Below are 23,735 nucleotides of genomic sequence, written 5' to 3'. Positions count from 1 at the left end.
AATGTGGGATAATACTGACGCATGGCATTACGTATGCAGACCTATTAGGGTAATTACGTGAATTATCTAACTCAGGAAGAAATAACTGAAATGTTGTTGGTTGCCAAACCCCTAGATTCCAAAATGACTGCTGAGATGATTGCTTACTGTCCTCACGGCCTCTGGCTCAGGAGCTGTTTCTCCACCAAGACAGACGCCTCACCGTTTCCATTCAAGAGGACCTGAAAGCCACCGGTGGGCCCGGGGGCTTGTGCCTCCACCACACATCTGGTCACTGCCCACTGGAAGCCACACCCCTTGGGTCAGCCTCCTTCGACTGCACATCTGGCCACCGCAGCTGCTGCCACGCTGTGCGCCTTCTCACATACGTGCACCGCAGGCCATGACTGCAAACCCCTGTTCAAGTCACAGAGGGTTTTGTCTGCACAGCAGGTGCTACAAAATGGAAAGAGCACGTGATCATCTGGGTGGTGGATTTGCCTGGTGATGGAGGAGCGGGGCCCGGGTCAGACAATGGCCCTGTGCCCTCTGGCCGTGCTCCAGAGGGGACCACCACAAGTGTCACTGTGGCGTGGGGACGGCTCCATCTTTCAATCCACGTAAACCGGGATTTGAATCCAGTCTCAGCCACCAACATGCTGTGTGACTTCTGGAAGCTTACCTAACCTCTCTGGATACCATTTCCCCCAGTTGTAAAATAGAAACTTGTAGTATTTTCCCTTGAGGTAATGAGGATTATTATTACCACACTTATGAAACTACCAGTCCTAGTAAATGCTCATCAGACAGCCTCAGTAAGTCCGTGGGGAAAGGTGTTTCTTATATTAAGAAAAACAAATTTTCCCCACCTTCCCATATATGTTAATTAGACACAATTGGAAAAATGAAGAGCTAAGATAGTTGATGTCATGAATCCAACCACCAATCAAATATTCACAGCTAAACTCATGAAAGTATTCATATGAATAATTTAACAGACAAAACTGAAATACTGGACCAAATTGTTATGAATTGTCTCATTTGACTTATGAGTGCAATTATATTCAAGGACTCCAGTTACATCCATAATTATTCACTCCCATTTACACTGACCATCAAATTGCTTAGGGAAGATGTCCAAAGACTTTTTTTTTTTGGTCAGGTGGCTTCAATTGTTAAAGGATTACTTAAAGACTCAGCATCCACGCCAGAATGCAATCTCCACATTGCCAAGTTCATCCAAATATTCGTGAAGATTTTAAAACAAAGCATTACAAATGTAATGCCTTCAAGTCAATTTTTGAAAAATGAATACTCCAAAAGAAAACTGGGCGAACAGCATGCCTGAATATGCAGTTCCTTTAAAAGAAAAAACTACAAAATAACTAATATATGTTTATTGAAAAATCAGATATTTTCATGTAAGAAAATTTATCTGGAAAATAAATTTTCAGATTATCAATATGGTAAGGATTAAAAACAATGTTCATCCCTACTGTTACTGAGTGCTTTAGGAAATGGGCCTTCTTAACAGTGCTGCTGTGAGAATAGACCTGTTCAGTCTTTCTGGGGGAAGCAAGTATGAACCACCTTTGATCAGCTTAATTCCAAACCAAGAGCTGTGTTAGTCAAAAAGCAATAGAAATTCATCAAATATAGCAAATAAGGTGGTTTGTTACATCTTAGAGAAAATAGCAGCAAGAAGTTGTCTGACACAGGGGGGATTAATTGAACAATTTAAAATACAACCACTCAATGGAGAAAAATGTGTTACAAAATAATACATGTAGAATGAATATAATTTACTAACAATACTAATATTAAACTAGAAAAATTATTACTGTTTTGGTGTATATACTTTAGTGAAAAGTTGTTGTCTTTTATGAAATAATTTCTACACTCTATACACTATTTGAATTTGACCAAGTGATTTTTTAGATTCAAAAAGTTAAAGTGAGACTTCCCTGGTGGCGGAGTGGATAAGACTCCATGCTCCCAAGGCAGGGGGCCTGGCTTCCATCCCTGGTCAGGGAACTAGATCCCACATGCATGCTGCAACTAAGAGTTCGCATGCCACAACTAAGGAGTCCATGAGCCACAACTAAGGAGCCCACCTGCCACAACTAAGACCCAGTGCAAGTAAATAAATAAATAAATATCTTTTTTAAAAAGTCAAAGTACTATATACATTTTCAACCTACTTATTAAAGATTTCTATTAATTTGTGTGGTGAGATCATGCTACTTTTTTTCTTCACAGTTTTCTGGTTTTTTGAACAATGAGTATTTATGCATCTTGTAATCAATAATTATTCTGTAAAGACTGTATACTTATTTGGGAGATGCACGATTTTATGAAACAGAAATAGTATCTTTCTTTGTTCACTGAGTTAAGAGAATTTTAGAGTTGAAGTGGATCTTTAAAATAATGTAATTCAAACCTTTCACTTATTTATAAATACACCCAGTTCAGGAGAAATTGTGAAGTGAGTTAATTTGGGAGAACAAAGCACAGTATTTATTATGTGTAAGTGCTATGCTAGTTCCTTAGGTTTTCTCTTTGAATAAAGTTCTCAAAGCTTTTAGTCTTCTAATAGAGTCAAACGTAACGAAACATGACAATTAACCATGACCAACACAGTGTACTGTATTTAACAGTGGGTCAGACTTCTCCAAGGGGCTGCCACTGCCAGGAATTCAAGGAGTAAAAGGTGTTCTCTGACAGGCAGGGAGGGTGCCCGGCGTGGGGAGGATCTCCTTGGAGTAGACACAGATTCTGAGACAGAAACACAGTACATCAGGTATTAGGGATATGGCCGGCCCTCTGTATCTGCCTCAGAAAATATTCAAGAAAAAAAAAAATACTCCAGAAAGTTCCAAAAAGCAACACTTGGATTTGTCACACACTGGTAACTATTTACTGAGTGTATATATTGTATCAGGTATTATAACTAATCTAGAGATGATTTAAAACATACAGGAGGATGTGTGTAGGTTATATGCAAAGACTACACCATTTTATATAAGGGACTTGAGCATCCAGGGATTTTGGTATTCACAGGGGTCCTGGAACCAATCCCCCCTAGGATGCTGAGGGATGACTACATTTTCTACTGTGCCCCAGTCATGACCTGGGACTTCAAAATCATTAGCAGACAGGAAAAGGCTTAAATGATTTCATCTGTTCTCACCAATCCAGAAAACAGAATCAGCAAGCTGTATGGAAAACTAACAGTGCTGGATGGCTCCTGGGGGTTAGGCTTTTAATCAAACAGGTAATAAACACCTGCAGATGGGCATTAATGTTGAAAATGTGTCCCAGCACCAGGACTCGGGAATCCCAACCTCACGTGGACACACTGACGTCTGTACAGGCAGCGTGCCACCAGTGACCCCATTCAGAGCACAAAAGGCTTAGGTGGGGTGGTCCCCAATCTTTGTCTTGGTAAAGACTATAATTGTGTGACATTTATGCAAATTATGACTGAATTATGAATAATAATTCATACCATTTAAAGAAGAAAAACTAACAAAATCAAATATCCTCCTATTAAGAAAGGAAGGAAGGGGGAGACAGGGGAGGGAAGGAGAGGAAAAGAGAAAAAAGAGAAAATCGAAAAAGAGGGGAAAAAAGTGAAAGGAAAAATTTTGTGACACATTGGTATGCTTATTAATATGACATAAAACCCAAAATACAATTATTTCTTAAATATTAACATGATAATATAAAAATATACAATATTTAAAACCATGCTAGATTACTGTAACCTTGCTTTTGAAAAGCAAAAAGAGTATTATGTTTAATTCTTTAAAAAGCTAACAAGTAGATTCTATGTTTATCTAAATTGTTTTAATAATAATCTCACAGCTCTATATTACCCAACTTTTCTGATGCTTTACCTGTTTTCTTTTAACAACTATACTATTTTCTTGTACATGATTTTTCTTAAAAAAAGAAAAAAATAGGTGATAGAGTAATTTTCTACATGAAAAGCCACTGAAGGTTCCAATTGTTATACAGATATATATCCTTGATCTGATTCTTTGAAAAACACTATGATTGTTGAAAAGACGCTCAACGTCACTAATTATTAGAGAAATGCATATCAAAACTACAATGAGATATCACCTAACACCAGTCAGATTGGCCATCATCAAAATATCTACAAATAAAAAATGCTGGAGAGGGTGTGGAGAAAAGGGAACCCTCTTGCACTGTTGGTGGGAATGTAAATTGATACAGCCACTCTGGAGAACAGTATGGAGGTTCCCTAAAAAACTAAAAATAGAACTACCATATGACCCAGCAAACCCACTACTGGGCATATATCCAGACAAAACCATTTGAAAAGATACATGTACCCCGATGTTCACTGCAGCATTATTTACAATAGCCAGGACATGGAAGCAACCTAAATGTCCATCAACGAAGGAGTGGATAAAGAGGATGTGGCATATATACACAATGGAATACTACTCAGCCATAAAAAAGAATGAAATAATACCATTTTCAGCAACATGGGTGGACCTAGAGATGATCATACTAAGTGAAGTAAGTCAGACAGAAAGACAAATATCATACAATATCACTTTTATGTGGAATCTAAAATATGACACAAATGAACTTATCTATGAAATAGAAACAGACTCAGAGACATAGAGAACAGACTTGTGGTTACCAAGGGGGAGGGGTTTGGGGGAGAGAAGGACTGGGAGCTTGGGGTTAGCAGATGCAAACTAGTATATACAAGATGGACAAACAACAAGGTCTTACTGTATAGCACAGAGAACAATATTCAATATCCTGTGATAAACCACAATGGAAAAGAATATGAAAAAGAATGTATGTATATGTATAACTGAATCACTTTGCTGTACAAAACTTACACTTTGCTTACAAAACACTATAAATCAACTATACTTCAATAAAAAAAATTTTTTTAAAGCATTATGATTGTGATACGCAAAATGTTAAAAGAATCAAATTAGGATTTCACTTTGGAATAGGGTCATCCCTTACACCTAGCCACGTTTTTTGAATAATTTAAAGGTTGCTGAAACCCCTTTGTTTAAACCTGCCTTGAAAAGATAGTGACTTGACGTTCAGACAACCAGGGTACAGCTTGGCTCTGCCACCAACTACATACATCTCCTGGGCTGGTCGCAAGCTCAGAATTTGGGTTTTGTCTTAAATGCACCAAAGACAGGTCCTCCTGAAGCTTCTCAGCAGCCTCACACCTGGGTTTTCAAACCTGAGCTCCCCCCAAAGTTCTAATGGATGGTTAGGAAAAGGACCCGGAGACACTTCCTGCTGCACCCCCATCACGACCTCAGCCTTGGCCCCCAGCCTTGGTTCTGCTCTGCGTGGGTCAGATGGATGAGGGACGGATGGACGCTGACCAAATGCTGTACCCACCACCCCCGTCTGTTTCTCACCTCACTGAGCTGAGGCTCCCCCCCAACCCCACCCCAAGGCCATTCTTCCTACTTGGGAAACACCCCCTGTGCATTTCCCCAGGCCCCCCACCCCCGACGTCCTCTCTCAGCTGTGACAGTCATGCCTGGTGGGCCTCATGCAAAGCCGTCTTCAAGCCACCAGTGGTGGGTCCATCTCAATCTGATTTCAATCAGTGTAAACAAGAATGCTGAAGTGGGTGATGAGGCTAAGAGATGAGTTCGTGGTTTTAAGAGAGGCAAAGAGAGCTGCTCAGACACTCCACGGCATCTCATGCCATCAGGGAGGAGGGAACGGAGGTACCGGTTCAGGATGCCCGGCTCAACGCCGCTCCGCTCCGGCCAGGAGGTGAGTGTGGAGGAGGGTGCCCTCGAGGGCATGTCTGTCTTCAGCTTCCTGAAGACCGACAGGCCCACAAAGCTTTCCCCAAGTTGTCCTGTCGTTAAATTTGAGGCAGCGACTACCCTCAGAGAAGTAAAACACATTCTTTGTCAAATATTTCACGAGAAGATGCGATTCCAGTTCAGGAAGTGAGGATTGTAACTATTCATCACCAACCTTTGGCACCTTCTCTGGCAGGTCTGATCTGCACGCTGGCGAGAACTCCGTCTCCACACACTTTCCCCGCTTCCCAAGGCCCCAGCGGAAGCTGCTGCTTTCTGGCACCTGCCACCAGCATTAACCCGCCCAAGTCTATTTCAATTCCATTTTCATTCTGGTAGACGGTTTTCTGCAAAGCACCCGCCGTCAGTTCTCTGCTGATTTTAGCGAACGCGGCACACAAACTTTCTTTGGCGGGTATGACTGGCAGCAGACACGTCTCCTCTCCACCTCGCCTGCATGTGTTTGAAGTCTGAGGAAATGCGGAGAAAGAAGAAAAGACAGCTCTGCATCTAACGCCACAGCCAAGCCTAGGAGACACACAGAATCTGGAACAGCTCTTTGAAGAGGCAGAGAATGATGGCCTCCCGGGTAGGATGGGCTGTGCAAACAGGATGGTCTCAGGAAGCAAACGAGAGGCTGCAGGTCCTCCAGATTAATCGCTGCCAAAATCACTTCCCATCATCACAGGGAGGAGCAATTAAGAATAAAATACAGACCCAGCTCGGTGCTCTGTGATGACTTAGAGGGCTGAGACGGTGCGGGGAATGGGAGGGAGGTCCAAGAAGGAGGGGACATATGTACACATGTGGCTGATTCACTTTGCTGTAGAGCAGAAACCAACACAACATCGTAAAGCAACTATACTCCAATTTAATAAAAGAATAATAATAAAAAACAAACAAACAAAAAGTTCGGAAACTGCATTATGGTGATGGCTGCACAACTCAGTACATTTACTAAATATTAATGAATTATCTATTTAAAATCAGTTAATTTTACAGTATGTAAATTATACTTGAATAACGTTGTTTAAAAAAAGAATGAAATACAGAGGATTAAATTGAGGGAGAAAAAAGAAGTTTAGGTAAAGTGATGCTGACAGACATAGAGTTATAAGAATTTCAATGCAATCTCAGATCTCACAAGGCAGGGGAGGGGTGGAAATACGGCTTCTTAGAAAGAAGGCACAGCAGAGTCTTACAGGCGGAAAACAACGGTTTCCCAGATTCACTCTCCATTAGATGGATTTGTGAAGTTTCACATCAAATTTGAGCTTAAAGAGATTCTTATAGGGTGTTTTTCATAGCAGTGACCACAGACCACCTAAATCAAAGGAAACTGGGGTGCTTGCTTAAAAATGTAAATGTCTAAGTCTTTGGAATCAAACTTTGCGGAAACTGGGCCTAAGAAACTGCCAATTTAATAAACATCAGGTTATCTTGTTATATATATATATATATATATATATATATATATATATATATATATATATATATATATATATATATATATATAAAGTAGCCATCCTAACACACGTGAGGTGTTGCCCATCATGGTTTTGAATTCCGTGTCCCTGATACTAGTGATGTTGAGCATCTTTTCATGTAACTGTTGGCCATCTGTACGTCTTCTTTGGAAATATGTCTGTTCAGGTCCTTTGCCCATTTTTAAATCAGGTTATTTGTTTCTTTGTTACTGAGTTGTAGGAGTGCTTTATACATTTTGGATATTAACCCCCTATCAGATATATGGTTTGCAGATATTTTCTTTCATTCTGTAGGTTGCCTTTTCATTCTGTTGTTTCCTTTGCTGTGCAGAAATTTTGGCAAGAATATGGGAAAGTTAGAAGCCTTGTATACTCATATATATATATATATATATATATATATGTATATATAATGGAATATTATTTAGCACTAAAAAAGGAGGGAAATCCTATCACGTGTGAAAACATGGGTGAAGTTGGAGGACATTACACTAAGTGAAATAAGCTGGACCCAGAAGGATAAATACTTTTGATTCCACTTATATGAGGAGTAAACTAGTCAAACTCATAGGAACAGAGCATAGAATTGTGGTTGCCACGGTGTGGGAGGGGATAGGGGATTTGTCCTTCAACGGGTATAAAGTTTCAGTTAAGCAAGATGATTGATTAGATTCCACAGCTGTGCAGGCAACACTGTGCCCAGAGCCAACTTAAAGTGTTTACTGAGAGGGCAGCTCTCACGTCATGTGTTCTTAGCACACATAAAAAAAAAGAGGGAGATGCACGAGAACATTTTTGGATTTGTGAATATGTTTACTACCTTGATTGTAGTGATGCTGTCACAAACTCATCAAACTGTATACATTAAGTATATGGAGCTTTTTTATATCAATTATACAATAAAGTTTAAAAAATAAAAAGCACCCAGGGGACTTCCCTGATGGTCCAGTGGTTGAGACTCCACACTTCCAATTCATGGGGCATGGGTTCAGTCCCTGGTCGGGGAACTAGATCCCACACACACACACAAAAGCATCTGGGTGATTTTTTTAAATTCTTTTAAAAAGCTCTCTTCTCTTAAAACTATATCCTGAACACAGCAGCTGGGGCTGTGACACATCAGTGAGCTGTCTGTCCCAGGACCTGCTCCTCCAAAGACCAGACATGCATAGGGACGCACGGGTACCAGAAGCCTGGGGTGGCCCAAGTGAGGCCGGATGGTCACCACCTGCCTCCAGTGCAGGGCCATGGGTTCACCGAAGTACCGTCTGGTCAGTTAGGCAAGAAACGTGTTCAACGTCTATGATGCAAGGGGGCTGCGTGGGGTGCTTGGGATACAGCAGTAAGTAGGACAGCCCCGGGCCCGTCCCCTGGGGCTGGCAGTTGTGTCGGGGAAAAGAAGCACAGTTCAGTGCAACTTGTTCCAGGTGCTGCAAGGGTAAGAGGGTCCCCTGAGCACCCAGAACAGGGGTGCGGCCTGGTCTGTGCAACTAGAGAAGACTTCTCTGAAAAGGGAAAAATTCAACCACACACGGAAGAACAACTAGGGATTCTCTCCGAGACACGGGGAGGGGAGGGGTCTCGGGGGCAGCAGAGGAGCTGTGGCGCAGGTCCCGGGGGCCAGACGGGGCCCCATCGGCTCGAGAATGGACAGGATCCAGCTGGGCCACAACGCAGACACTGCGAGGCAGGCCCCGGCCCCGGGTCCTCTGGGTCTGGGCCTGCGGGCAGAATTTGGTGCCGAAAAATGGAAAACTTTAAGTGAGGAGCTTGTAATCAAATACTTAGACGCCGCTGGCTACAGTGGAGGGTGGATGGGTGGGATCTGGGGTGAGCAGAGGGGGTGACGTGTAAACCAGGTGGAGAGAGATGATGCTCTCTGAGGGGGAGAAAGGTGCCGGGGGAAATCGCGAGCTGGGCTTGCCCACACGCAGACACAGGGCCCTGGGAGGCTCCTGGCTGGAGCTGCAAGCAGGCGGTCACAGCCCCGGGGGCGGCCAGAGCTGCCCCGAGAGCCACGGGGACCAGCAGCAGAGGCGAAACCGCCGTGGGCAGAGCATGGAGCGTGGAGCCTGGGCTTCTGGGGCGCTGTCACCTGGAGGCCGAGGACATGTGGCATCACCGAGTCCCAGGAAAGGGAGTTTCATGCACAAAGCGGGGGCTGACCACCACTTACAGGTCAGGAGTGATGCCTTCAAAGGGAGCGGCACAGCGGCCCCCGGGGAATGAGAACAAGCTCCAGGTGAGGGGCAGGGGAGCAGGACACAGCGAGTGGCCCAGACGTGTGAGGAGGGGGCCCGGCTGTGACCCAGGAGACAGGCAGGTCTCTGGACGGAGGCACTTTGGAGGGAAGTTCCTGTTTGTCTTGTGCCACTTTTTTCCTCAAAGGAAGCGCCACGAGCACATGTAAGTCCGGATGGGAAAGACCCAGGAGACGGGAGAGACTGAAAACACAGAGGAAAGGACTCTGCCGAGAAGGTGGGCAGGGACTCGTCGTGGGCTGAGGAACCGTGCTCACCTGGGCAGGCGGACAAGGAGAGGGGCGCAGAGGACGGGTACAGGAGGTTTGTGCGGGCAGAGGTCAGTGGTCTCTGTGGTGCAGGAAGGGGGCTCCTCTGATGCGGGGGCACAGAGCCGTGAGGAGGGTCGGCTTCCCAGCAACCAGGAGAGTTTGAGCCCCTGGGAGACAGGGCTGGAAGGCTGAGAGCTCGTCCTGAGAATCTCCATCACCTGGCACCACTGGATGAACCTCCAGGAGGAAGGTGAGAACCATGCAAATGACTGAAGAGAACTCAGCCTGGTCAAACTGTGAAAGCCACATGCGCTGATCCTTGCAGGGATGTGACCGCTCAGGACAGCAGAGAGGCCTGTGGCCAAGGGGACACTCACCCGCCCTGGGGTCAGCGGGTTCCAGGTGGGAGGCGCAAGGCTGGAGCCGAGTGACCCTGGGAGCCCCACCCTCGCCTTTGCAAAAAAATAAAGGATCTGAAGAGACTGAAATGGCAGGCATTGCACGTGGAAGGGCATTTCCTGCTGGACCCGCTGAGGGTGGGCAGGCAGACACATGGGATGACTGTAAACCTCAGCCTCCTCGCCCAGACGTGGAGACAGGAGAGATGTGAGCACTCAGAGAGAACATGCACACAACACGCGGGTTGCAGTGTCTGATGCCCTCTGGGTGCCTCCACACAGGGGCGGCTGCCATGCCTGCCTCACCACACAGGACACAGGACGGACGTGCAGCCCCAGGGCTCCGTCTTCACCACTCATTTCTGTGGAGCCACTAGGGCCCCTGTGGTTAAAAATTTATTATTCTATATTTTATTTTGCCTTTACCAATCTCTCAGAGAAGCAAGAATTGAGTTACTGGCGAGCTGGCTGTGGGAGACTGTTTCTGAAGACGTGGGCGTGTGTAGAGAGAAGGTCCTGTGGGTGAGGGCCCCCTGGAGTAGGAATCCATGACAAATAATAGTTTCTAGGATATCCGTAGGAGGAGGAAGGATTCTGTAAATCGTTATTCCAGAAGTCACTTTTCCCTACTGTGGATCTCACAAACAAACAAACAAAGCAAAGTAACTAAAGCGTTTTACCCAGAAGACATTAAAACACATGGTCTCCAAAATCCTGATCTAGAATTTTGATAAAATTACTTCCAGGAAGCAGTATAACTTTTACTTAGGTACAGGCCTCATGCGGAGCTGTACGGGAGGATTTTGCAGATATATAATAAAATTGGTAGATGTAGGCAATCTCGTACCAAATTTGTTTTAATGCATCCTGGACTCATTTTTTTCTTAGTAATGAAACACTTAAATAGATTTTTAAATGATGTATTTTCCAGTTCCATAACTTGTAATTTCAATGATACATTACATTTTTATATCATATTTTACAATGGTAATGGAAAACACTACAATTTTTCTTTCCTCGGGGTTCTTTCTTAAATTTAAAATACTACTCTTTTGCAAGTAACATTAGCTTGTTTGCATATGTTCTATTTCTAACATATTTACATGGATTTTCATAATGTTCCCCAAATTCAGAACATGAAATTATCATTTTTCAAAACAGATGTATGACCAAAATGAGGAGGATATTTGGAGGCAATACATTTTCAGTGTAAATTATCCTAAGTTCTCAATGATGACAAAATGTCTATAAGAGCATAATCATATTTTCTTTACATTTGTTTGTACATATGAAAGTCATTAACTAATGTAACATAAAAAATGAATGCTCAGAAATTAAACCTTTAGGCAAAATTCTAGTAATGAAAAGAGAAAATAATGCCTATGCCCAGTTAAAATAAAAATTTTATATAAAACAGAGATGAATTTTGATATATACAGTGGAATATTACTACATAGAAATTACACAAGCCATAACACGGATGAATCTCAGAGACAAAACATACAGGAAAAAAGCACATAATTTTGTGCATATTGTATGATTCCATTTATATGAAGTTCAAAGAAGATACAACCATTGTAAATACATGTGCACCCAACATAGGAGCACCTCAATAAATAAGGCAAATACTAACAGCCATAAAAGGAGAAATAGACAGTAACACAAGAGCAGTGGGAGACTTTAACACCACACTTTCATCAATGGACAGATATCCAGACAGAAAGTCAATAAGAAAACACAGGCCTTAAATGACACACTAGACCACACAGACTTAATTGATATGTATAGGGTATTCCATCCAAAAGCAGCAGAATACACATTCTTCTCATGTGCACATGGAACATTCTCCAGGATTGACCACATGCTGGGCCTCAAAGCAAGTCTTGGTAAATTTAAGAAAATTGAAATCATATCAAGCATCTTTTCCAACCACAGCACTATGAGATTAGAAATCAACTACAAGGAAAAAAAACTGTAAAAATACAAACACGTGGAGGCTAAACAATATGCTACTAAACAACCAATGGATCACTGAAGGAATCAATGAGGAAATGAAAAACTGCGTAGAGACAAATGAAAACGAAAACACAATGTTCCAAAACCTATGGGATGCAGCAAAAGCAGTTCTAAGAGGGAAGTTTATAACAATACAATCTTATCTCAGGAAACAAGAAAAATCTCAAATAAACAACCTAACCTTATATCTAAAGCAACTAGAGAAAGAAGAACAAACAAAACCTAAAGTTAGTATAAGGAAAGAAATCATAAAGGGCAGAGCAGAAATAAATGAACTAGAAACTAAGAAAACAGTAGAAAAGATCAATAAAACTAAAAGCTCGGTCTTTGAAAAGATAAACAAAATTGATACACCTTTAGCCAGACTCATCAAGAAAAAAGGGAGAGGGCTCAAATCAATAAAATTAGAAACAAAAAAGGAGAAGTTACAATGGACACCACATAAATACAAAGGATAAGAGACTACTACAAGCAACTCTATGCCAATAAAATGGACAACCTGGAAGAAATGGACAAATTCTTAGAAAGGTATAACCTTCCAAGACTGAACCAGGAGGAAATAGAAAATATGAACACACCACTCACAAATAATGAAATTGAAACTGTGATTTTAAAACTCCCAAAAAACAAAAGCCCAGGAACAGATGGCTTCACGGGTGAATTCTATCAAACATTTAGAGAAGAGTTAACACCTATCCTTCTCAAACTCTTCTAAAAAATTGCAGAGGAAGGAACACTCCCAAACTCATTCTATGAGGCCACCATCACCCTGATATCAAAATTAAACAAAGATACCACAAAAAAAGAAAATTACAGGCCAGTATCTCTGATGAAAATAGATGCAAAAATCCTCAACAAAATACTAGCAATCTGAATCCAACAATACATTAAAAGGGTCATACACCATGATCAAGTGGGATTTATCCCAGGGATGAAAGGATTCTTCAATATACACAAATCAGTGTGATACACTTCATCAACAAATTGAAGAATAAAAACCACATGATCATCTCAATAGATGCAGAAAAAGCTTTTGAAAAAATTCAACACCCATTTATGATAAAAACTCTCCAGAAAGTGGGCATAGAGGGAAACTACCTCAACGTAATAAAGGCCATATAGGACAAACCTACAGCTAACATACTCAATGGTGAAAAGCTGAAAGCATTTCCTCTAAGATCACAAACAAGGCAAGGATGTCCACTGTTACCACTATTATTCAACATAGTTTTGGAAGTCATAGCGATGGCAAGCAGAGAAGAAAAAGAAATAAAAAGAACCCAAATTGGAAAAGAAGTAAAACTGTCACTGTTTGCAGATGACATGAAAACTACTAGAGCTCATCAATGAATTTGGTAAAGTTGCAGGATACAAAATTAATACAGAGAAATCTGTTGCATTTCTATGCACTAACAATGAAAGATCAGAAAGAGAAATTCAAGAAAAAATCCCATTTACCATCACATCAAAAAGAATAAAATACCTAGGAATAAACCTACCAAAGGAGGCAAAAGACCTGCCCTCAGAAAACTATAAGACACTGATGAAAGAAATCAAAAATGATACAAACAGATAGAAAGATATACCATGTTCTTGGAGTGGAAGAACCAATATTGTATAAATGACTATTCTACCCAAGGCAATCTACAGATTCAGTGCAATCCCTATCAAATTACCAATGGCATTTTTCACAGACCTAGAACAAAAAATCTTAAAATATGTATGGAGACATAAAAGACCCTGAATAACCAAAGCAATCTTGAGAAAGAAAAACAGAACTGGAGGAATCAGGCTCCCTGACTTCAGACTATATTACAAAGCTACATACAAAAACAGTATGATACTGGCACAAAAACAGAAGCACAGATCAATGGAATGGGATAGAAAACCCAGAAATAAACCCACACACCTATGGTCAGTTAATCTACGACAAAGGAGGCAAGATTATACGATGGAGGAAAGACAGCCTCTTCAATAAGTGGTGCTGGGAAAACTGGACAGCTACATGTAAAAGAATGAAATTAGAACACTTCCTAACACCATACACAAAAATAAACTCAAAATGGATTAAAGAACTAAATGTAAGGCCGGACACTATAAAACTCTTAGAGGAAAACATAGGCAGAACTCTCTTTGACATAAAGCACAGCAATATCTCTTTTGATCCACCTCCTAGAGTAATAGAAATAAAAACAAAAATAAACAAATGGGACCTAATTAAATGCAAAAGCTTTTGCACAGCAAAGGAAACAATAAGGAAAATGAAAAGACAGCCCACAGAAGGGGAGAAAATATTTGCAAACGATGCGACTGATATGGGATTAGTCTCCAAAATTTACTAACAGCTCATGCAGCTCAATATCAGAATTGCAAACAACTCAATCAAAAATGGGCAGAAGACCTAAATAGACATTTCTCCAAAGAAAACATACAGACGGCCAAGAGGCACATGAAAAAATGTTCAACATCACAAATTATTAGAGAAATACAAATCAAAACTACAATGAGGTATCACCTCACACTGTTCAGAATGGCCATCATCAAAAAATAAATGCTGGAGAGGGCATGGAGAAAAGGGAAACCTCCTACACTGTTGGTGGAAATGTAAGTTGATACAGCCACTATGGAGAACTAAAAAACTAAAAATGGAACTACCATGTGACCCAGCAATCCCACTACTGGGCATATACCCTGAGAAAACCATAATTCTAAAAGACACATGCACCCCAATATCCATTGCAGCACTATTTACAATAGCCAGGACATGGAAGCAACCTAAATGTCCATCAACAGAGGAATGGATAAAGAAGATGTGGTACATATATACAATGGAATACCACTCAGCCATATAAAGAAATGAAATAATGCCATTTGCAGAGACATGGATGGACCTGGATATTGTCATACTCAGTGAAGTAAGTCAGACAAAGAAAGACAAATATCACATGATATTGCTTATAAGCAGAATCTAAAAAAAAGATACAAATGAACTTATTTACAGAACAGAAACAGAGTCATAGACTTGGAGAATGAACTTATGGTTACAGGGGGATGCGGGGAACAGTGGAGGGGGAGGGATAGATGGGGAGTTTGGGATTGACATGTACACACTGCTATATTTAAAATGGATAAACAACAAGGACCTACTGGAGAGCACGGGGAACACTGTTCAATATTCTGTAATAACCTAAATGGAAAAAGAATTGGAAAAAGAATAGATACATGTATGTGTATAACTGATGCTGTACACCTGAAACTAACACAACATTATTAATCAACTGTGCTCCAATATAAAATAAAAATTTTAAAATAAGATATAAAAAAAGAAGTGGATATGTTTTAAACTGCTAAATTGATTGTAATCTGTTAACAGCAAGAGCAACCTAATGCAAATTTTGGTCACTGGAAATGGAGAACTTCTGTAACACATATGAATATTTAATGTAGGAATGGTGTGAAATCAGTAAGTAGAGAAAAGATGGAAAAATGTTGAGTAGCATGGTGGGGAAAAGCATAACCTTCCTTAGAGAGATGGTCAGACACCTCAGTTTGTAGGCACCACCCGTGAGGGCTCAGGAGGAAGCGAAGGCACGTGACTGACTTGCTGGAGGGGTAGGGTCTGGCCAACCCACTTGGCTAACCCAGAGACCCCACCCTAGATACATGCCCAGGAGAAAACGTACGTCCACAGACACCTCATACACAGGTGTTCATAGCAACGCATTCAGAGCAGCTAAAAACTCAAAACAAGCCCAAAGACCTTCACATCTGTACAGTGAACACTATCTGGCCATCAAAGGAGAGGCCACAGGCCACCTGACACAGGCCACCACACGGATGGCCCTTGAAAACATCAGGTTGAGTGAAAGCACCCAGACACAAAGGTCCACGTGCTGTGTGTTCCACTTGTGTGAATGTCCAGAACAGACAAGCACACAGAGACAGACGGTAGATTACAGGTTACCTACGGCTGGAAGACCTGGGGGTCAGGGAGGCAACAGGTAAACTGATGCGGCATTTCTTCCTGGGGTAATGCAAACTGCTCTAAACTTGGGGGGGGGGTGGGCAATGGATACACAACTCTTTGAATAAACTAAAAGTCACTGAACTGTACACGTTAAATGGGCAAACTGTGTGGTGTATGAATTATATCTCAGTAAAGCTGTTAGAATAAGATACGCCCGACATAATCAATCATTAGGGAAAAAGAAATTAAAACCACATTGAGAGACCCCTACAAACCAATCACGAGCCTAAAATACGTATTTTTCAAACCTGACAGTACCAAGAGCTGGGGAGCAAGTGGGGACAATGGAAAACCAGACATTTCTGGTGAGAAGGCAGTTTGGCAAACATCCTGACACGTTTAGTTTTGGTCATTTATTCGCGGCTCTGCACGGCTGGTGGCCTGGAGTCTCTGTGGAAGGCTCTGAGATCTGTCGCCCTCCACACCTCTGGAGTCCAGCTCTGCCTTCCTTGCTGGGCTGTTGCCAGTAAACCTGGTAAAAACTGGCTTGATTGAGGAGCAGTCACACACCGGGGTTCTGTTCCACGGCTGACGCCTGTGCGTGGAGACCTGCACACGAAACCTAAGACCACACTTTGGTTCCAAGTGGACAGAGGCTCCTGGGAGACAAGACTCACATGAGGATTCTTCTGCACATAAACCCATCCCAGCAAAGTGCCTGCACATAAGATGCACATCGTGAATACGGCCAGACTGGCTTGTTTGTGAGGCAGGAAAACAAGACAAACTGCGTCCATTATTCTAACTTTACATACTGAGACATCGTTTACATGATAAATTAAGTTCTGAAGAAAAGGTAAAGTGTCCCACAAACACACAGCTGCTTGATTCAGGTCAGGATAAAACGCCAAGCTTTCTGCCTCTCTCCAGTTATACCTCTCACTGTGTTTAATCTCTTTCTCTTCAACTTTTAAAACAAGGGGTGTTGGTCAGGGTGGTGGCATAACCCCTCCAGCAGAAACTCAAAGAAATCCTCTGACTTACAGACACCAGGGACAGGCTCTGGGGGCGCCGACTCTGTCCCTGGGGCAGCGTCACATTGCTTCGAGGAATCTTGCAAAAGACTCAGAAACACCTTTTTGTAAATGGAAGAGAGCTTTGCATTACTTTATGTTCCTTTCCACATTGTACTTTTTTTGCCTCAGTTACCCAACTGGGTCATTATGACAATATTCACCAAACAGCCATCATATTTCATTTGGTCATTCAGTTAATGGGCATAATTCTAAGGCCACCGAGTCCTGCCCGCAGGACACACAGGTGAGTGAAGCCGGACAGTGAACCTCAGGGCACTTTGGTTCTGGGCAAGTCCCCAGGAAGGAGTGGGCAGGAAAAGGAAAGGCTGATAGCACAGCACATCCAATTCAGCTGGAGTTTATGACACACTGTCCTGGCATCTTAGAAATTCAGGATGAATCAGGCAATGAACTCGTGAGGCTCATTGCTGATTCAGCATGGGTGGGACCATGTGTAAAAATCTCCACTGGACCATTGTCTATACAGGCTACGGGACCCCACGCTACCTAAACAGGTTCATCTAAGAAACTGGCTTGAAGTCGCTAATTGGTTAGTGCAGGAAGCTGAAGCCCAGCCTCACTGTTCAAACCCGAGGGCTGTGGCCATCATCAAAGTCTACAAATAACAAATGCTGGAGAGGGTGTGGAGAAAAGGGAACTCTCCCACACTGTTGGTGGGAGTGTAAGTTGTTGCAGCCAACAGTATGAAGGTTCCTCAAAAAACTAAAAATAGAGCTGCCATATGATCCAGCAATCCCACTCCTGGGCATATAACTGGAAAAAGACAAAAACTCTAGTTCAAGAAGATACATGCACCCCAATGTTCACTGCAGCATCATTTACAGTTGCCAAGCATGGAAGCAACCTAAATGTCCATCAACAGAGGAATGGATAAAGAAGATGTGGTACATATATACCGTGGAATACTACTCAGCCATAAAAAAGAATGAAATAATGCCATTAGCAGCAACATGGATGGACCTAGAGATTGTCATACTAAATGAAGTAAGTCAGACAAAGACAAACATCATACGATATCACTTATATGTGGAACCTAAAAAATGACACAAATGAACTTATTTACAAAACAGAAGCAGACTCACAGAACAGACTTGTGGTTGCCAAGGGGGAAATGGGGGAGGGATAAATTAGGAGTCTGGGATTAACATGTACCCACTACTATATATAAAATAGATAAACAACAAGGTCCTACTGTATAGCACAGGGAACTATACTCATTATCTTGTGATATCTTGTAATTTAATGGAAAATAATCTGAAAAAGAACATATATATATGTATATACATATAGATGCATAACTGAATCGCTGTGTTGTACACCTGAAACTAACACAACATTGTAAATCAACTGTACTTCAATAAAATTTTTTACAAATCTCAGGACTGCGCCCCATATCAGCACGAGTGAGGTGGAAGAGCGTGTGCACAGTGTCAGGGAGGTGTGAGGACGGGAGCCCGTGGGCAGCTGCCAGAGGTGGGGCAGGCCTGTGCAGAGGCGGGAGGGCGTCCCTACCGTAAACCCTGGGTGGGGCGAAGAGGAGGGGCCACGTGGCTGGTGCATAAAGGCCGCCCTGCAGCTGCACATCCCCGTGGAGAAGGGGTGGGGCGCTGGGCTCTGAGGCAGGGACTCCACGCCCGGCAAAGGTCAGGGCCTGCCATGCGCTGCAGACACAGGACTCACACCTCGTCTGCAGACCGGGATGACAGTAACAGCGGCTAATTCAGCGCATGACGGCTGTGAGGTGCAGGGCACAGAGGGTAGCAGGCAGCGAGTTTCCTTGCTCACCGCTCAGCCATGATTCACTCCACGTCCCTGTGAGCCACGCTCTCCTCTGGCGGCGTCACCACACGCACACCCCCCTCTGCCCACGGCCGCAGAGCCCCAGGGGCCTGGCCCTGAGCTGTCCCAGCCTCCCCGCCACCGGGTGGGTCCTGCACTCAGCGTGCCCCAGCTGAGACCCCAAGGCAGCAGCGCCCCTGGGCTTCAGATTTCTGTAGACAGCACTTCCATCCTGACTGCTTTCTTAGAAGAATGAGCACGGAGGTATTGACTGGCTCTGGGTGTTCTGCGGAGCCCCCAGCCCCCAGGAGAAGATGGGGAGAGGGCACCAGGGGAGAAGCAGCCGGCAGGAGGGGTAGGCATGCGTTCTCAGTGCATGTGGTGAATTAATTGGGGTCAGAGTCCTGCTAAGAGGAGTCTGAATCCTCCGAATTGGTGATGAGCCATGAGATGCCATTAAATCCGATGAGGTTACTTTTATTGACAAGATAACCCCTTGTTGATTCCCAATAAGACCCCGAGGAAGAGCTGCAAACCTCACGATTACTACAAGTAGAAACAACAACAGTGATTAATGATAAGAGAACAGCAACACTGTGCGAGGTGTCACCTTGGGAGCACGATTTGCCACGTTGGCTTAGCTGCCTCATACGATAAATGGTAACAAGAAGACACACAACACAGAATTGTTGCAAGGAGTGAACGTGTTTGTATGTAAAGCTCGCGACATCTGGTCCTAAGAGTAGCGGAGGAGGAAGTGTAAGGACAGTGGGATGCCCGTGATGCATCACATCAGTTAATGCTTAAGTCAACCCAGTGAGATCAGTACCGTCATCCTGCCTAAGAGGAGCCCACGTGATCAGCATTCACCCAGTGCATTTATAAAACGAAGGAAATGAGAGACAATAGAAATAGTGCAAGTCAAGATTCATTCACGGAGCAAAGACTTCCTTTGTATCTCATTTTAATGGAATTTTCATTGGATGTTCAAATGTAATTGTGAATTACATAAAGCATATTTGGTAACAAAGGAAAGATGCTTGATAATCATCTTCATCTACCTTTTTACATTTTCCTTCTCTTCTCCTTTCCTAGCAAGGCAGCATGCATGTGTGTCTGCACATTGGAGGAGAAAACAGAATAATGGCAGAGGCCCTGCTCCCAGAATCTCACAGATCACTGGACACCATCAGTACAACACAGCACTCAGCCTCAGGCTCACTGTCAGAATCCTCCAACATCACCTGTGAAAGGTGAGAGGCAGGGCTGAGACAATAAGAACACCATGAGTGCCATCCAGTGCTGACCCACCTTAACTGCAGGCACAATGTCCGGGAGGCTGAGAAAAATGAGACAGTATCATCGTGGCCCAGTGAGGGCCACATCTGTCAAAAGCATGTGATGATGCCTGCTGTACTCAAAAGTTTGGGTTCTCGATGGCAGGTACCATGTCGTTATTCTGGGTTGTGATTCCCATGCTCACTGGAAGCAGTTAGACTACAGTCCTAAAGCTCCCTTGTCACAGGTCTCAAGGAACCTTACCATCCAGAATGGAAGGCTCATCACGCCCCACTGAGTTCGGAAAGTCCCACATTCTAGTCTTAATCTATCCTTTATTACATGATACATATTCTCCAGCACAACTTTAAATCAATCTTTGTACCTGAAGGCCAAATCTTCACAAATTTTTTTGGATAACCAAAACAGGGAAACATATGCTTCACTTCACTTGGACAAGGATAAGGAAATGAAAAATACTGCAAAAATTCTCCTTATAGATAAGATTAGGGAAGGTCTACTAAACACATGGAAACAACCTTTCAAAAGAGAGAGAAACAAAACTTGAATAGCCCCAGAGCCGGCTGAGCATCTCACACACCAGCTACACTCCCCACAGTTTAAGAAGAAGGTTGCTTTAGTGAGTTTTTAATGCAGATACGGGATGATGTTATATACATATCTTGCTCCTCTTTTGGTGTTTTCTCTGTACCTCTCCCTGAATAGAGGCCATAGGCCAATTCACATGATAAAATAGGACCCACATCTCCCTCTTTTACATAAAAGAGTGATTTTTGATCTTATCTAATGTTTTAAATTTCACTGAAATTAGCTTAGTCTTCCCAAGTTAAAGGACAATCAAGTGAGGATTGGCCAAGCTACTCTCATTAAATTTTAAGTAAATTCATCACATGAAATGAATAAGAACATAAGATATGATTAAATTAAACTCAACAGCAAAAAAAAAAATCCAATTAAAAAACAGATGGAGGATCTAAGTACACATTTTTCCAAAGAAGTCATGCAAATGTCAACAGGCACATGAAAAAGTGCTCAACATCACTAATCATCAGGGAAATGCAAATCAAAACCACAGTAAGATATCACCTCACATGTGTCAGAATGACTATTATCAAAAAGACTAGATATAATATGTGTGTGAGAGTGTGGAGAAAAGGGAACCCTCCTGCACTGTTGGTGGGAATGTAAATTGATACAGCCACTATGGAGAACAGTATGGAGGGTCCTCAAAAAACTAAAATAGAACTGCCATATGATCCAGCAATTCCATTTCTGGGTATTTATCTGAAGGAAATGAAAACAGTATGTTGAAGAGATATCTGCACCCCCATGTTCACAGCAGCACTATTTACAGCAACCAAGACATGGAAGCAACCTAAGTGTCCATCACTGGATGAATGGATGAAGAAGATGTGATGTATTTATACAACAGAATATTGTTCTACCATAAACAAGAAGGAAACCCTGCCATTTGTAACAACACGGATAGACCTAGAGGACATTACACCAAGTCAGAGAAAGACAGAGAAAGACAAATACTGTACGATATCATTTATATGTGGAACCTTAAAAAAAAACTAACTCATAGATACAGAGAACAGAGTGGTGGTTGCCGGGGTGGGAGAAATGGGTGGTGGTCAAAAAGTACTATCTTCCAGGTTTAAGTACTGGGGGTATAACATACAGCAGGGTGACTACAGCTAACAATGCTGTATTGTATATATTTGAAATCTATGCTAAAAGCATAGACTTTTAAATTTCTCATCACAAGAAAAAATATATAACTATGTAAGGTGATGGATGTAAACTAAATTTATAATGGTGATCATTTCCTCATATATACATAAATCAAATCATTATGTTGTGTACCTTAAACTAATATAATGTTATATGTCAATAAAACTGGGGAGAAAGAAGTGATCAAATTAAATCTCAGGGACACTAAATAGTGTGAAAATAATTTACAATTTAACAAAACTATGGGTTTATGTACAAAGCCTATGGCTTTTCTGCTCTTTGTTTTAAAGGATCAGAAGTTCAGCAGTTGGGGATTCTTCACCTGGGGACTCGGGTATTCTTAATTGAGAAGAGCTTCAGGGTCTAAACTTTCATGACAGCACAGTGTCAACTCGACGCTGACTTTGCTGTTGATCCTCAGACTGCAGGGCTGAGCCTGCCCCATCACCAAGCACCGTTAGATGCCAAACTCAGCCTGCACTGAAAGTGCCAGTTGGAGGGACTGAACCCCAGAGATGCTCAGTGCAAGGTGCCTTCTGCCTGGATGCTGGAGAAATACGTGAAACCCACCAAACTCTGTAAGACAATAGCAGTATCATCCCACCAAAGAAAGACATGAGCAGAGGAAGAATTTCCAAACTTTGGCCAATGTAACATATGGTATGTCTTTTCAGTTTCCCAAAAGTGATTTTTTTTTAAGAAGCAGAAGATAAAATCATGGCGATAGTTGAGATGATAAAGGATAAGACAAGTCAGTGACCAATCCTCTGCAGACACAGGACTGTGGGCAGGGCTGTGCCCTGACAGGCCACCTCGTGCACACAGAAGGACTTCTATTATTTTATAGAAACTTGTATGAGTTCCCACTTGCTGGTGTAACAAATTGTCACAGACAACACACATCTATCATCTCATAATCCTGGAAGCCAGAAATCTAAACTGGGCCTCAGGACCAAGATCAGGGCATTGCAAGGCTGTTCCTTCTGCAGGCACTAAGGAAGGAACAGCCCTTGATTGCTTTTTTGGCATCTAGTGGCCTGTAGTCTTTGGCTTGTGGTTCCTTCCTCCATCCTCAAAGCTCATCACTCCAATCTCTGCTTCCATGAAGGCATCATCTGCTCCCCGTCCACCCTTCCTACTTGCCTCTTACGAGCACACTTGTGATAACACCAGGTCCCCCAAGACAATCCCAGATAATTGTCCCAACATAAGGTCCACACAGGTAACATTTACAGGTTGCAGGGAGGAGATGGCTCTGGACGTTCCATGTGGTTTTCAGTGTGTAGAGATGGAGGCAAGCACAGAGCCTCTAGCTCCACCAGGAATAGACTGGAAGGAGAAGCACCCTCGTGGCCACAAGCTCAAGCACCCAAGGGACTGACATCCAGGACCCACTTGAGACAAAGGAGAGACAAAGGAAGCCCCTGAATGGAAGTCAGCAAGCTGGGTGGGGAGAATTTGTCCATCTCACGCAGGCAGTCTGACCTTCCTAGAATATTACTAGCAGCTTCAGATTTATTAAAAACGCTCTGGAATATTAATGATAGGGGAGACCCTGCATGTGTTGGGGCAGAGAATGTATAGGAAACCTCGGTAGCTTCTACTCGATTTTGCTGTTAACCTAAAA

At 42.7% G+C, this 23,735-nt stretch overlaps 1 protein-coding gene across 1 annotated transcript in view; it reads right to left on the bottom strand.

Annotated features, from left to right (window-relative positions):
* The window catches only part of ABCA13 (ATP binding cassette subfamily A member 13), a gene marked incomplete at its 5' end in the record, with an annotated part of 336,636 nt that overhangs the window by 133,948 nt on the left and 178,953 nt on the right, over positions 1-23,735 (bottom strand). The window contains 1 exon segment of the mRNA XM_082400416.1: positions 17,241-17,331. Within this exon segment, the coding sequence (XP_082256542.1) occupies positions 17,241-17,331 (91 nt within the window).

This window comes from Balaenoptera borealis (assembly GCF_965194805.1).
Source record: "Balaenoptera borealis genome assembly, chromosome: 7".
Classification (NCBI taxonomy): domain Eukaryota; kingdom Metazoa; phylum Chordata; class Mammalia; order Artiodactyla; family Balaenopteridae; genus Balaenoptera; species Balaenoptera borealis.
This window is presented reverse-complemented; position numbering and strand designations above follow the sequence as displayed.